The 16,556-nt window shown below is 31.6% G+C and overlaps 1 protein-coding gene across 1 annotated transcript; it reads right to left on the reverse strand.

Annotated features, from left to right (window-relative positions):
- Nucleotides 1-4,272: 4,272 nt before the first annotated feature.
- On the reverse strand, nt 4,273-6,583 carry LOC101218734 (glutamate receptor 2.5-like). The gene is made up of 4 exons (XM_031887012.1): nt 6,434-6,583; nt 5,758-5,915; nt 4,863-5,193; nt 4,273-4,644 (listed from the first exon to the last, which is right to left on the reverse strand). Exons 1-4 carry the CDS (start codon nt 6,581-6,583, stop codon nt 4,273-4,275), a joined length of 1,011 nt encoding a protein of 336 aa, XP_031742872.1.
- Nucleotides 6,584-16,556: the final 9,973 nt, after the last annotated feature.

The raw sequence follows: 16,556 nt of genomic DNA on the forward strand, positions 1-16,556 counted from the left end.
CCTAATATGGCTTCTACCTTGCTATCCTGTATTAGTTCCATGGCTGTTTAATTATTGAAAGCACTTGTTAAGCTTAAATTCCATTTTTGAAGAAAACAAAAGACATTATTTTATTTAAACCTTTAGTTTATGTGCACTCTTATATCATATTTTAGTTTTGGTCGATTCTTGATTTTATTCCAATCCAAATTAGTTCAGGTATCTTATGAAAAAAAAAGTGAGACGATCACTTGACATTTTTTCAATGTGGAATTCTCGACTAAAGGGTTTCAAATCCCTTAACCTTGTTTTTTCAAACGTTTTGAATTGATAAAAAATAAGAATAAATATTAAAACAAATCTGTTGTAGTTGCACCAACAATAGTTCGTTCCATTGGAGTCCATGGGATTGAGAATCAATTTGGTCTTATAATAACTTCGATTGGCATAAAAATCAGAGAGCGTCATATTAGTGCAACTCAAACCCATCTTCCCAACAACATTCAAATCCAAAACCACACCCACCTTCAAGTTTACCGCTGCAGCCGTCTTGTCTGCCTCTGCTGCCACTACCGACAGTACTAATATGTTAAGGAAGAGTGCAACGATCTTCAATATTTCAAAACCCATGCCTTCGCTCATTATTGTTTGGTACTTTCTATATATTTGCCCCAACATTCAGCTTTATTAATGGCTAGACCATGCGCGTATTCATGTAGCTGGCTTACAAAACGTGGGAGGAACAAACTGGTTAAGTATTACATACGCTCATTCCAATTAATTATATGATCATTAGTGTAAATATATATAATACATATTGATCAAATATTTAAAAATGAGCGAGTCATGATATGATTAACTAGGAGATTAATGTGTATTAACTCTCACACCCCCCTCAGATTATCCTACCTAAAACTTAGGGTGAGTTATTGACAAATGAGGAGAATCTTTGAAGAGAGAAAGTATTAACAAAAATTGCTTAATCTTGTGTATTTTCTTTCTCAACTTGCTTCCATCAAAGGTTACAATATCACTATATATGGTCTCTCTAAATTTCTTCAATAAATCACTAATAAAAGTAAAATTAAAGAGAACAAAATAATTAAGATAGAATTTCAAAGGATGTAGTAATTCTTGACCTTTCGTTATTAAAACTGTCATAACTTTTTTTTTATATAACTTCAAATGACTTGAAACTTGAACCATTAGAAAGTACACATTCGAGGCATCAAAATCCATAAGTCATATATTTAATTTGAATGTCGTTTAATCTCTCAAATACCTATTGAAAAGCTGACACAGTTTGAGTTTAATGCTCAACAGTTATGACGACAATAGACCTCGATCATGTAGTGGGGCTTACTGTCAAAATTCTTTCTGATCAACAAATTTACGCTGAAACTCAAGAGCAACCTAGTGGAACAAATAAATTTAAAATGTTAAGAATAATTTATAGAAAAATAATTTGAGGAGGTTGTGATTATATACTAAAGCATAGAAATTCAAGTTCTAATAAGAAATTAAAAAACTTGGGAAAGTTATTATTACTAGAGAATATCATTAGCATTATCTTGCAACTTGATAAGAAATTAGCATAATTTTGGAGGCATATATTCATAATCAATGATATTGGTTTTGTGATTGAGATGCTATAATTGAAGTGATTGACTTTGTTGTAAGTCATATATTTTTCTGTTTCAAGTCAAATACATATATTGGGGTTTTATATATTAAGTGTGTGAATATATACAAGCTATCTATAATTTAATAATTAATTACTTATTTTAGGTAGGAATGGAAACACATTTTCTCAAAAATATTTTATATAGTTAATAAATCCTGCTTAAACATGATTTTACATTAAAATCTTGATTAATACTTTTCGAAAATAATTTTTATTTTGTCCAAATATATATATTTTTTATTTTCCTCATTTCATTAAATAAATTTATTAAAATAAACTTATTAAAAATTATTTTAATAAAATAAACCTATTAAAAATTTCATTTCATTCTCTTCTCTTTTCATATTTCCCTTTCTCTCCAAACCCTCTCCAAAAATAACTAAAAAAAAGAACTTGGATTTGACTGGCCAGTACGTTGAAGAATATTAAAGGCTACCCGAGAAGGAAGAAGGCAGGAAAAGGAGGAAAGTGAATTTTTATAGGTAGCTATATTTTATTTATCTTTGCCTCTATTCTCTCCTGGTATTTTTTGCTCCTAGTGTAATATTGTCATTATTTGAGCTTATAAGAGGTTTGTTTTCACTAAAAAAGCTTAAGAATAAGAGATATAGTACTTAAGTGACTTAAATAACTGAACAAACATATATTTTAATTCGATAAAGAAAACCAAAATTACTTGAAATTAAAAATAAAATATAAAATATAATACCCAAAAACATACCCTCTCATCCGAAGTCACCATTTTGGAAATCCATTCATTTGAAAATCCTCACCCCATTCGAAACCCCCCCACACACCGAAACCCTCTGCCGCCGGTCGTCCACCTCTCCGACCACTTGCTTCCATTGTCATCGACGACGTCTACCCACCCCAAAGAACGCCGCGCGCGAAGTCTATCTTTTGGAAACCCCGACCCATCCGTTCGAAACGCTCACCTCCATTCGAAAAAACCTACTAAAGCCTGAACAAAAAATAAACAAATGAAATATAATTGCATAAGAGACTTACTAAATATGTATACAAATATAAGAGCCTAATACTTACTAAACATGCATGGAATCATTCTAAATGGCTTAGAGAAGGATAACAATTTCATTTTGAAACTCCTATTGAAATTTTGAAAGGTGAGAGATAAAACATTAGGGCCTAATAAACTGACTAAGCATGCATTGAATCACACTAATTGGTTTATGAAGGGTAGCAATTTCATTTTGAAACTTCTAGTGTGAAATTTTGATAGGTGCGGGATAGAACATTAGGACCTAATAAACTTACCAAACATGCATAGAATCACTCTAAATGATTCATGAAAGGGTAGCAATTTCATTTTGAAACTCTTAGTAAAATTTTGATAGGTGTGAGATACGTACGAGATAAAACATTAGAACCTAATAAACTTACTAAACATGCATAAAATCATTCTACATGGTTTATGAAGGTTAGCAATTTCATTTTGAAACTCAATTTTGATAGGTGCGAGATAAAACATTAGGGCCTAATAAACTTACTAAATATGCGTAGAATCGCTATAAATTTATTAGAGTAATTTATAACTAATATAAATATAGAGCATCAGATACAAATGTCAAAAAATTAATTTTCAAATCTGTCATGTACCAAATAGATATTTGAAAAGATGAAGTATACAACTTTATTTGCATTGAATCACTTGTTTTCAAATTCTCTCTAACAAATGAATCCTAAATAAATTGGTTGGACATAGGAAAAATTAATATGAGGAGCTGCTTGGTTATACAAGAAACAAAGGCTGGATTTTGTTGGAACTATATCACTAAAAACATCAACAAAGTAGAGAACATCAATGCTGTTGTTGATTATAATAGTGTGATTAACTCTAAAAATGATAATGTCTTTCAACATTATCTATTATTACAGTTTGGTGATGATTGAAAATGGTTCTTCGTCCAATATGTTTATAACAAATTTCTTGCATTCCTTTAGTATATAATACTGTCATGGTGGACATATGCATCAATTTGTTTGTTGAAAATTCTCAAATGACATCAAACAAAGGGATCAGACAAATTTAATGGTATATCTAAATGACATATTACATAATTTTTCCAACAAAAATCTCATATATCGTAACCAAACAACTTAAACAACAATGATCTATAGAAAAAGAAATGAAAACTCATATTTGATTACTCACTTGACTTCAAAGAGAATGAATAAGGCACTGAAAATGAAGAGTGGAGAAGAAATGGAGAGACGATCACAGGAGGATGAAAACGAAGCTGAAATTGGAAAGGAGTAGAGAAGAAATGGAGAAGCGTTCATCGGAGTTGAAGTCGACACTAAAAACAGAGAGGCGTGGAGAAGAAATGGATCGAAGAGGCGTTCACCGGAGGCACCGAAGTTGAAGTGGAAGCGAGAGAGTTCAGCGTGAGGTGAAGAACGAGCTTTTTTTTTTTTTTTATGTTTTGTTTTATTTTTAGGTTGTAGAGAAAAAAATGGAGGAAAATGAAGGAAGGACAATTTGGACCTTTCACTTCCAATTTGAATCTACTTTTTCAAAATCAATCCTAAAACTCATTTATTCCTTTCTTTTTATCCTTTTTTTTTTGGCAATTTCCCAAGAATTTTGGTTAATCTTGGTGTTCAAGACTTCTTCGAATAGCTATAGCTACGTCATCTATAGTCAGGAACGTGGAAAACAACTCATGTATTATTTCCTGGAAGGACCCATTAGGTTTCCAAGACTGTGGCAGTTCTTTGTAGAGAAAGACAACAAGGTAACAGACCACAAAAGACATGGAAGCAATGCCGGTTACGAGAAAAAGTCCCTCAAAACTGTCGATACTGAGGCGGGAGGAAGACAATTCAACGGCTTCTGAACTCGAACATTCTCTCACCTTCTTGAACCATGCATTTTCGATCTCTCTTATTCTATCACCCTCTCTTACCTTCAAAATCACTCTCGAAATGTCAGGTACTAACGACAAGCCTCTCGGAAAACCCTGTCAAAAAAAAAAAAAAAAACAGCATATAAGAAATGGTGTTAGAAATATAAAAACTTTATTTTAACTACTAACTGTTTTGGCCTAATCCAAACAAACCTCCCCGTCCAGATTTTCCAAATTTACTGATTTTTTTTTGCAAGTTTTGATAGATAACTTAGATTCTTTTTCTGAATATAACTAAAAGAATGTTTTCAAACACGAATTAAGTAACTTACAAAACCAAATCCATCGGCTTTGTAATTGGGTTCGCTGGTGGTATATTGGGAGCAATATTTGGCAAGAAACAACTTAATATAAGGGTTTTCATCCACAGCTGCAGAAATTCCGCCATTGATGCTTCCTTTGAGAAAAAGTTCGTGCATTTGTTCTGGAGATTGATAAGTTTTGAGTTGGAAATCATGGAACTTCAACAACTTGAGAATCTCGTACACAAAAGAACCTCCTTGATACCCAACGTTCTCTCCATTTTTAAGAAGTTGATTGATATCAGTTACAGTTGGTTTGAGCTCTTGGACCGTCAAAAGTGAAGCCAAACTTGCAGTGTAACTTTGTGTAATGATAAGAACCACAACGAGCCATATTATTACCACAATTTTGGTGTAGTGGTTGTATGTAGGCTCTCCAAAAATATTATAAAATTATCCAAAATAGTAGGTTACAGAATATTTAGTAATGTCAATACTGATATAAAATCAACCATAAAAAATAAACGGTAGAGATTTACGTAGTTCAAACAGTTTATTATTAGGTAGAAAATATCATACTAGAAATTATGTATGCATTCTTCTAATTCATATAAACACAGATACAACTTAGGTTCCAAAGGTGTTGCATTCCAAACCCCACCAGTGATGGATGTGCTTTGTCCATTTTAGTGTTAGATAATAGATATTCAAGATATTTCAACAAGTTATTCTTAATTATATTAAAAAAAGGTTAGAGATGGGTTACATACGACGGGCGAAAACCATGGTGGAAAAAGAGTAGCAAAGACTGTTAAAAATCTGATCAACAACACTTTCATTGAATTTCTCATTGACTCGATGTTTGAGTGTCCAAACAATAGCTGTCATGAACACAAAGGCGCAGCCTATAACGACCCATAACTACCAAGTAAGAGGCTTTAAGAAAGCCCACATGCTAGTGTTCTTGCTGCTCTTCATCGACACTACCATGGATACGCCAGATTCTGTGAATGGCAATGTATAGTCTATGTACCCAGACCTATTGGCTCGTATTGTTATGTCACCTACCATAGCATCAAACTTCTGTTTCACCCAAAATCATGATAATTTAAAGATATTTTAGTTTCAAACACCTTCAAATATAGCAAAATAAACAAAAAAAAAAAAAGGAAAATATTTACAAAATTTCACAATCTATTATCAATTATAGGCATCGATAAATACTAATAGACTTCTATTGATACGAGACTGATAGAATACTGACATGAAAAATTATGAAATTTTGTTATATTTATAAATATTTTTAACAATGAAATAATTTTATGATTTTTGTTTTTATAATTTTTGAAAGATGTTTTCTAATAAAATTGAAACCTACATAGACATTTCATAAAACAAAATTTTCAAAAAAAAAAAAAAAAAATCAAGTAGCTAGTTATGGAATGAGGACTTCGTTTTTGTTTTCAAAACTGTGTTCCCAATTTTTAACTTGAGTTCTTAACTAAATTTAAGCGAACTATTTTTTTTATAAACTATTATTATTATAATATGAAGTGAAGAAATGTATAGAAAAAAAAAAGAAAAAGAAGTTTGATACTAACCCCAAGGAAGAGCTGATGGGTCAATTGGTTGTAACTACCACCAGGATGTGCATTAGATTTGTCGTTAGGAATGAATTCATAAGCAACAGCATAAGGCAAAGCTTCAATCACACCCTTAAAAACATCTATACAATAACCACTCACTTCCATTGCATTTGTTTTTGGATCACGAATCACATTTGTCGCCACGTGCTCGAGACGACGCGGAGTGGCCGACGTCCTCAAAAGAGCTAGTTTTAAAAGAAAATAGGAGTCACCACCAATCTTTTTTTACGGTGTGATTGGACACCGAAAAATAAACAATTTTAAAAAATGGTCTGCGAAAAATATAATTGAGTTCGGGAGTCATTTGTGTGTGTATTAGCACCCCACAACACTCATTTAGAAAAACGGTAGCCAAATTTAAAATATTGAATTAAAATTATTTTTAAATTTATTTTAAAACTAATGTTTTATTTCATCCCTCATTACTCCAATATTTGAAGCAATGATCTCATAAAATAAGTGAAATTATATTCCATTAATCAGACTATATATTGAAGGAAAGTTTCTCACCTTAAGAAAATGAGAAATTATTACAATTTCTCAAAATTTATCCTAGGCTAGTCTTTGAATAAAGATTTTTTTTAAAACATTGATTAAATTCATTTTTTTCTTGGGATCAAATCTAGAACTCCTAAAGATGTGATCCCTCACCTTAAGAATTCTAGGAAATCGGACTCCCAAATTTCCTAGATTCCATCATAGGATTTTTTTAAGGAAAACGGTATAAGTTTTTTAGAAAATACTGGTTTAGGAAAATCTTATGAAATCATATATTAAATTTTGAAGGTTTTGAAAAAAAACATAAAACATTTATAGCATTAGAGACAAATTTGCTAAATGATTCTTTTTTTAAAAAAATCTTTTATTTAAAACATAAATAATTTTAAATTGGAAGGATTTCAAAACATTAAACAAATTTAAATACAAAGAGTTACATTTAAGTGCATATAACAATAATTATGATATAGCAATGTGAATGGTAAAAGAAAGGAAACATAATAGCAATAAAAAAATAAGGAAAGAAACAAAAAAAATAAGGAATGAACAAAGAAAGAAATAATAATAATAAGAATAAGTAGAAGAAGAAAAACAAGTAAAAAGAACAAAACCCTAATAGTAATATAATATAATAATAATCGATGATGATAATAATAATAATAAATTTTTCTGTACGTTCTTTATCTCTATATTTTAGAGAAAAGAAAATAAAGATTAAGAGTTGAGATTAAAAAGGGTAATAAAATACGGATAAATAAAAAAAAAAACACATTTGTCTTATGTCATCTTCTTTCTCCCTATTTTTTTAGAGAGAAGAAAAAGACTAAAGATTTTTTTTTAATTGATGATAAAAGAAAAAAAAGTAGTACAAAAATACTAAAATTTTCCTACATTTTCTTTTCGTTCTCTTTATCTTTTAACAAAAGAAGAAAAGAAAAATAAGAATTCGAATCTCAAAGAAATTATTTGTTGTATGAGACGCCGATCATTGGAATTAAATCCCTACCAAATACAACTTCCAACTAAGTTTAATTAGCAATGAGGTTTAATTTGCTTAAGATAAAATTTTAAAAAAGTATAGAGACAATAAGGTAACGAAAAGAATAATAGAAACGCACCTTTTGCAGAGTTTTTTTTTTTTTTTTTTTTTGCAGAGATTCACTCTAAAAACTTTCTCTAAGCACTCTTTTTAAAAAAATTTCTCTAAGAAACTTTCTCCAAAGAATTTTTTGTAAGAAATTCTCCTCCAAAGAATTCTTTGTTTAAGAAACTCTTCTCCTCCCCTCTTTTTTTCAAATGACAAGGGCCCCTATTTATAGACCCGGAGTGTACCACAAATTAGGAAAAAATAATAAGAATAAAATCAAAATTTGATATTATATTAATAAAATAAATTTTCATTTTCCTAAAATAAATTAAATGAGATATTTTGAGATTTTGTAAAAAATAAATTAATACATCAAATGAATATTAAAATACTTTTATTTAAAATTGATTTTCTTTTTTCTTAAAATGATTTAAGTAAGTCAAAATTGATATTATAAGATTTTATTTAAAACAAATTCATTTTTTTTTTCCTAAAATAGTACAAATATGATATTAAAAGATTTTTTTTAAAAAAAATAAATTGATTTAATTTTGTTTCCTAAAATAATAAAAATGAAATATTATAAGATATTATGTATTATTAATTTTTTTACATTTTTTTAAAGTAAATAAATAAATAAATAATTTAGCAATTATTACTAATATTAGTATTTTAGAAAAGATATATATGTGTAGGATAAAAATAGGTGGCTACAACATTCACAAATTCTAAAAATCCATCCTTCAGTGGAACCCCAACTCTTAACTTCTTCTCACCCGTTGGAATCTCCCACCCTTTTGGCGTCTCGTCGGTATCTCCCGGCTATATGATCGGTCTCAATTCCCTTTTTCTCCCCGAGTGTCGTAGACTTGTTGTCAGCCCAGCTTTCGGCGTCCAAAACCCCACACTCCTTCTTTCGTTACCGACCACGTTCACTATCTCGAAAACGAATGATTGTAATTGGCCATTGACGAGACCAAACTCACTAGCTAACCCTCTAAACCTAACATTTGACAATGCGTCTCGCAACTTGGGACCGTTTTCATTGATGTCGAGGTTGTAGAGATAGTTTGATGAATGGTTCATTTTCATGGTGGTGCTAGTAACATTATTGGGCTTGCTATATCAAAGATTGTCAATTCCTGCCTTCTCAACTGCGATGGCTAGCGCCAAGCAGCGTCATAAGCCCATAAACCAAACACGTTGAGCTCAGGAATTTCTTCTATGGTTGGATAGTACCTTAGAAATCTCTTTTGCCAATCACGTTTAAAGGATTCAAGGCGTTTGATTCCTGGGACATAATTTCTTATTCCCAAAACTCCTTGCATTGATTGATAAAAAATTAAGGGTTTCGAATTAAATTCGTTTGTGATAGCATCTATTACTATCCAAGTGTAGCCACGACCCATCATTCCCTTCTTTTTTGCCACAATGAAGAGTCTTGAAGCAAGGGGAGGTAACATGTGCACCACAAACACTCGAGTTTGCATATTCATTAAATTTGAAAGTTTGAGTTCAATCTCGTCGTTGGTGGCGGTAAGAGAGATGACGCTTTGGTATGACACATTTGCATCTACCTCTTGTAAAGCATCGACAAGGAAAGGTATGATACCGTCGCCGAACTCGTTGTCGACGTAGATTGAGACAATTTTTCTCCATTTGAAAGCCTTGACAATGGCTGCAATGGCTTTCACTTGAAAGGAATCAGCTTGGGTGATTCGGAAGAAGTAAGAGCCGCGATGGGATGTGAGGGAAGGTCGTGTGGCGGAAAATGAGATTATGGAAACTTGTGCTTTGTCTCCAACATCGATCAGGAAACTCGCTTGCATCGAACTTGTAGGACCTATAATGCTTTGTACTTCCTCTTTCTTTATCAAATTCAACGATGTTGTTCAATACAATTGGTATAAATTATTAATATATGTTTTTTGACAAATTACAATTTTAGTTCTTTAAGTTTTGCACAACAGATCATTTCAAATCGTACATTTTAGGTTTAGAAAAGAGTTTATTTTAGTCCCTTAGTCCAATCCATTGGTTACATTACCCTAACATATTTTAGAAGTAAATTAATTTAATACAAGAATGGCAAACAAAAAAATATTCCAACCTTTGTGTAACCTTTGTGTAACCTTTGTATGGTGGTTTTAATACAAGAATGGTAAATTTAATACAAGAATGTAACCTTTGTGTTTCTCCTTTATATGGTGGTTTTAGTTTTAATCATTTCACAGCATGATCAATACACATAGGTGGACAATGTATTTATACAACTTAATTTCAAGAACGTGGGAGGAAGAAACTAGTTGAAATATTCCAACCTTACTATTTTCATTAGTATGATCAATAATAGAAAAAATAATAAGAAAGAAATAATAATACCATATGATATGGTAGGGAGATTAACGTGTCTTGACCATATACCAAATCAAACTCACTTTGTTTCCCACCTAAACACTTGGATCAAAGTTGCTTTGCAACACTTATTTAGAATGAAGAATTAAACATCAATGATAAGGTTGAGTTAGTGTTTGGAATGTTTCGAATTCTTATATACAAATTAAATTTTTAAAACCTAAATTGTATATATACATATTTTATGTAATTTAAGATTAGAAAGTTTGAAAAATAGCAAAAAAATATTTATGATAATAGTTCATGTCACTTGTATTTTGAAAATTGCAAAAATAGCAAATTTAAAAGTAAATTACCATCTGATTACCATTATATTTGTCAAATTTGCAATATGCAAAAAAAAAAAAAAATGTTATGAACTGTTTTTTTCTAACTTTTTTTTTATCATCGTGCAATTTTCCTTTAAGATTTTGAACTTAGAGTTTAGATGGTGTTGTATATATATATTTCTTCGAGCAATATATATTAAAAGAAAATAATCAACTGGTGCACTAGACATCTTAACTAAGTTTACACATTCTTAATATCTTTATTGTATACGGGTGAAACCATAATTATGTTACATATGTGCATGTGAATTGGAGAGAGAAGCTCTAGCTATCAAAGACAAAAACAGAACAACGCTAGAGGAAAACCTTACAACTTAAAGGGTTAGAGAGCTCAATAGTGTTTACAGATTTGAAAGGTCATTATTACAATTTTGTTCATCAATTGGCTCTAAACTAATTTTTTTATTCCTGCTAATATATGTTTCTTTCAAATACCGACTCGTATACACACACACAGTTGTCAATTTGCTCCACAAAAATAAATGCTTTGGATTTTGCATATTTTAACTTAAATTAATACTCTCTCTAATTCCTTCAAATACATATAATTAAAGAACAAATACTTTATTCAATTAAATTCTAACTGCCCAAGTTGCCCGTAATATAATCTAATTCTCGAATCAAGAATATCACTATATAAGAATGACGAAAGATAGACTTTATTAATTTAGTCCAAATGCCAGATCCACACTAATGTTTTAAATTCAGAAATTCAATATCTCTTTGTCTATATAGGGTAAATGCACGGTAACAAATCTAACACGATAGATATTATGTGTCAATAAAAATATTTATTGCTGATTGAAATGAAGTACCATGGAACAATATATACGAAATTTTCTTCGCACGTCATGTGTATACTTATGTTGATGGTGAATTATACGATTAAAAAAGCGTCACGAACAGTATTAATAATAATTTTTCAAAATCATGTAAACTTGTTTTCGTAGTAGTAGAGTATAGCAGTGAGGCTAAACTACAAAAAGGATGGCTTTGAACTTTGTTAGCCCTTTCTTTTAAAAATATTAAGTATCTCATTTTTCATGATTTTCCAATTTTTCTTCATGAATTCCATAGTATAACCATTTGGACTCAGGACTTTGTTGTTGTCGAAGGATTTAAGAGAATTCAAGATCACAATTTCATCAAAAGGAAAATCAATCAAATTTTTTGTTGAAGTCAGAATTGGAGCCCAATGAATATTTTTCACAAAATACTGTTCTTTTTCGGTGGCAGAATAAATATTGTTGAAGTGTTCAATGAAGGTTTTCTCAATGTCTTCGTCTTTTGTACAGATAAGCCCCGATTCGCTAACGATATTAGAAATGAAGCTTCTTCTTTGTCTCGCTGAACAGATTGTGTGAAAATAAGAGTTCTCATCCCCTCCAAATTCCATAATCTTTTACACTTTTGTGCCCAAATTTGTGATTCAACGTGTGTAGCTTGGGAAAGTTCTGCTTTGAGAGCAATTCTACGATTACACTGAATTTTAGAGATGTTCCCTCCAGCTTCTAATAAATTGATAGCTTCAATCTCTTTTATCCATATTTGTTTGTTCTCCTCAACTTTCCCTTTTCTGAGATTGCTCCAATGTTTGATGGATGAAGTAAGCTGTTTTAATCTTCTCATATAGAAATATCCAGGGTGTGTCCTGTCTGATTTATGTTTTTCTACCAAAACTCCATTTTCTTCTTAAAGTCAGCATCATGTGAAGAAAGGCATTTGTGAATTTAAACGAAGTAGGGCTCCATTTCAAATTTGTCGATTCTAAAATAATGGAAAAATGGTCGGAGGTAATTCTGGGAAAAGTGTAAAGAAATCTATTCAATCTAGATAGAGTCAGTTGACTTCTGAGGTTTGATTAAGTATATGTAGCATTTGTGAGAGGTGGGTCAATAAGGTTGTTGCTATCAATGAACGAATTGAATTTCTTCATGTTGAATGATGCAGGATGGGTGGCCGAAGTTTCTCTATGCCATCTGACCACATTAAAATCACCTCCAAGAACCTAGCTTGGCAAACATTTATTTTTTAAATCCTCTAATTCAGTCCTAAACAAGTTTTGATTTCTCCTTTTTGCTGGGTCATATATAGCAGTGAGCCACCAATTTGAGCCATGTTTGCAAAAATATAAAAATTTCCTTCAATCATGTTATTAACCGAATGTCTCCTATCATCCCACATCAATAAAATGCCTCCACATTTACCAATCACTTCTAAGAAAATCCATTTAACATTGATACAACTCCACAAACATTTTATGATATGTTTAGAGACACAAGAGAGTTTAGTTTAGGTTAATATCACAAACTCAGGACAGTAGGCAGAAATAAAGGATTTTATTTGTGCTTTTTTTTTTATTTTTTTTTTGCCGAGCAAAGCCCTCTAACATTCCATGATAATATTTTCATGGGAAACTATTTTAGAAAATTGTCAAAAATAGGTCGAAATGGAGTAGAAAATGAGTTTTATGATTGATTTTTAAAAAGTTAAGATTTAGGATAATTTTGGAGTGAAATGTCCAAAATACCCTTATTTAATTTTACCTGACACTTGTCTCTTCTCTTCCAACCTCTCTTCAACGTAGAATACGTAAAGGAAAAAAAAAAAACATATTTGCAATTCTTCTCATCTCTCAAAAGTTTGTCAGCTTTTCGCTTTACTCCGGTGTCGTTCATCCTCTACTCCGGTGAACATCTCACGCATTGTGGTTTGTTTTATTTTTTATTTTTAATCCCAATTGTGTTGTGTTATATGTATATATATTTGCATTTTAAATGTATAAATCAAATATAATTTTTAATTGTTTCAAGTTGATTTAGGGTTGATTTAGGGTTGTTTCAAAGGATGTTAGCAAGTTATTATTATTATTTTTTTATCTCGCAGGTTCTTAAATTCAAATGTTTAATCTCAAATGAATTGGTTTAGGGTGACTTTTAACTATTGTTTTTTGTATCTCGCAATATCGTAAACATTTTGCAACTGTCAAACTTTAAATGTCCAAGACTGAATTAGTCATATACTTATTTAGGGTGTGACTATGCACGTTTTATTTAGTGTTTAGCTATTGTTTTTTAATTTCGCAAAATAAGTCAATAAACTTTTTTTATGTGATATGTCAAATTCTAACTTCAAATCAATTTTTGCAGCATTAAAAAGTATAAGGTGGTTTAAGGATGTCACATGTTCGGATGTTAGTGTGTTACGGTGGTACATGGGATGAGGGACGAAGAAAATACAAAGGATACATGTTAAAAGGCATCGTTGTCAGTAAAGAAATAACACATAAAGATTTACATGCAGAATTATATGACCTTGCATAAGTTGACCGTACAAAGTTCGACATAATGATAAGATGCATATATGAGATAAAAGTGGAACACGAAGCTCCTCCATTTGAGTTAAGCAATGACCGTGATTTGAAGTTTTATCTTCTTAGTGAAAATCCATTAGAAGTCCCTTTATACGTCTCATTTGAGCCTAAAACCAATCAAAGCAAGAAAGTGTTAAGCAAATATTACAATTCACTATCTGGGAGCAACCAAGCTCATAACTTAAACCCCCATCCTCCAATTGCAATGGATACATTAAATGAGAATGGAGTTCATGTTCGTGAAGTTGAAGTTGGCTTGTGTGATAACATGATAGGAACCACTTCAGCTATATGGAAATCATATGAGTCATATGATTCAAAAGATGACACTTTTACATGGGAGCCAGTTGAGATGAATAGTGAATCATTTGACATCCCACAACATAGAGATGCTCCTACAAAAGATTGGAAAGGAAAATCTAAAGTTCATTACAGCTCTTCTAGCCGAAAGTTGAAGATAGAAAGGAGTGATTGGTCTGAAGAAAGGTCTATAAGTGAGGAGTTGGATGTATGACAAATATTTTTTTGCAAAAGAGATTTGTCAATGAGATTAAGTGTCTTGGCGATGAACTTTTTTTTATAGTTTATAGTAAAAAAGTCTACAAGAGAGGTTCTTTTTGTTAGATGCATTGACAACAAGTGTCGTTGGAGACTGCGAGCGATGAGATTGAAGGATTCAAATATATTCAAGATTAAAAAGTATGTCAAAGTTCATTCGTGTTCTCTTGAGTTTTTTAATCGTGACCATATGCAAGCAAAATCTTAGGTTGTTGGAGAATTAATAAAGTCAAAATTTAAGGGAGTCGGTCGTCTATACAAACCATGTGATATCATAGAAGACATTAGGCGAGACTATGACATAAATATAAGTTGTGAAAAAGCATGGCGTGCTAGAGAAAATGCGTATGAACGAGTGCGAGGGTGTCCTGAAGAGTCATAGAATCTATTGCTTAGATATGGTGAAGCTCTCAAACTTGCAAATCTAGGTACAATATTTCACATGGAACTTGAAAATGATCGTTTCTTCAAATATCTTTTTATGGCTCTTGGTCCATGTGTTCGAGGATTCTTAAACTGCATTAGACCGGTTATAGTCATGGATGGAACATTCTTTAAAAACAAATATCAGGGTCAGTTGATAGTTTATGTTTGCTTGGATGGTAAGAATCAAATTTATCCTCTTGCCTTTGGAGTGGTGGACAGAGAAACAGATGCTTTAATACAATGGTTCTTAGAGAAATTGAAAGGTGCAATAGGGGAGGTGCCTAATCTAGGTTTCGTGACAGATCGAAAAACATGTTTTTCTAAGAGTATTTCATCAGTTTTTCCGTCCGCATTCCATGGACTTTGTGTCCAACATTTGACTCAAAATTTGAATGATAAATATAAGAATGACACTGTAGCTACTTTGTTTTACAATGCATCTAGAACATATCGTGAATCAACGTTCTCAGAAACGTGAAGAAGTATTTTTGCATTTTCTAATGGTTTAGGAAAATATTTAAACGACGTTGGAATAACACGATGGTCTCGTTTTCACTGTCCAGGAAGACGATATAATATGATGATAACAAATATAGCAGAGTCCATTAATTCTATACTCAAAGAACCTAGAGATTTGCCTATTGCTTCATTTCTTGAACATGTTCGAGCTTTGCTACAACGTTGGTTTTGGAAGCGTCGAGAAGAAGGCATGAAAGTGACATCTACATTGACTAAATGGGCAGAGTTAGTTCTACAAAAGAAACAATAACGAGCTTTGACAATGAAGGTCAACCCAATTGATTGTTACCAATTCCATGTTAAAGATTTAGATAAGGAGGAGGTCGTAAATCTTCATACTCAAGAGTGCACTTGTACAGAGTTTCAAGCTGAGCAACTACCATGCGCACATGCCATTGCCGTAGCACGGGATCGCAATATAAATGTTTATAGTTTATGTACTAACTATTACACTAATGAATGTTTGTTGGCAGCATATTCGGAGGTCGTCTACCTAGTTAGGAATTAGTCGGAATGGAAGACAAGTGAAGAATATGTACATATGACTGTCTTACCTCCGAAAGTAGTCAAAAGAGTTGGTCGATCGAAGAAAAAGAGGATTCCAAGTGTCTGTGAAGCACTGAAATTGCATAAATGTGATCGATGTAAAGAAATAGGTCACAATAGATTAACGTGTATCAATCCAATTTCATACATCGAGAAGTCGAGCATACAAGATTAGTCTTCGTCTTGGTATGTAGTATTAGTTTTTTACTTGTTTGGTTTGTGCTTGAGTTGTTTGCATGATCACGATGTAAAAAAAATTCATTGTTTTAATGCATGTGGAAGATGATCATAAAAATGTTTCCTGAGTTGTTTGCAAGATCACTAAAG

The sequence above is a fragment of the Cucumis sativus genome, chromosome 6, assembly GCF_000004075.3.
Source record: "Cucumis sativus cultivar 9930 chromosome 6, Cucumber_9930_V3, whole genome shotgun sequence".
In the NCBI taxonomy this organism is placed as follows: Eukaryota; Viridiplantae; Streptophyta; class Magnoliopsida; order Cucurbitales; family Cucurbitaceae; genus Cucumis; species Cucumis sativus.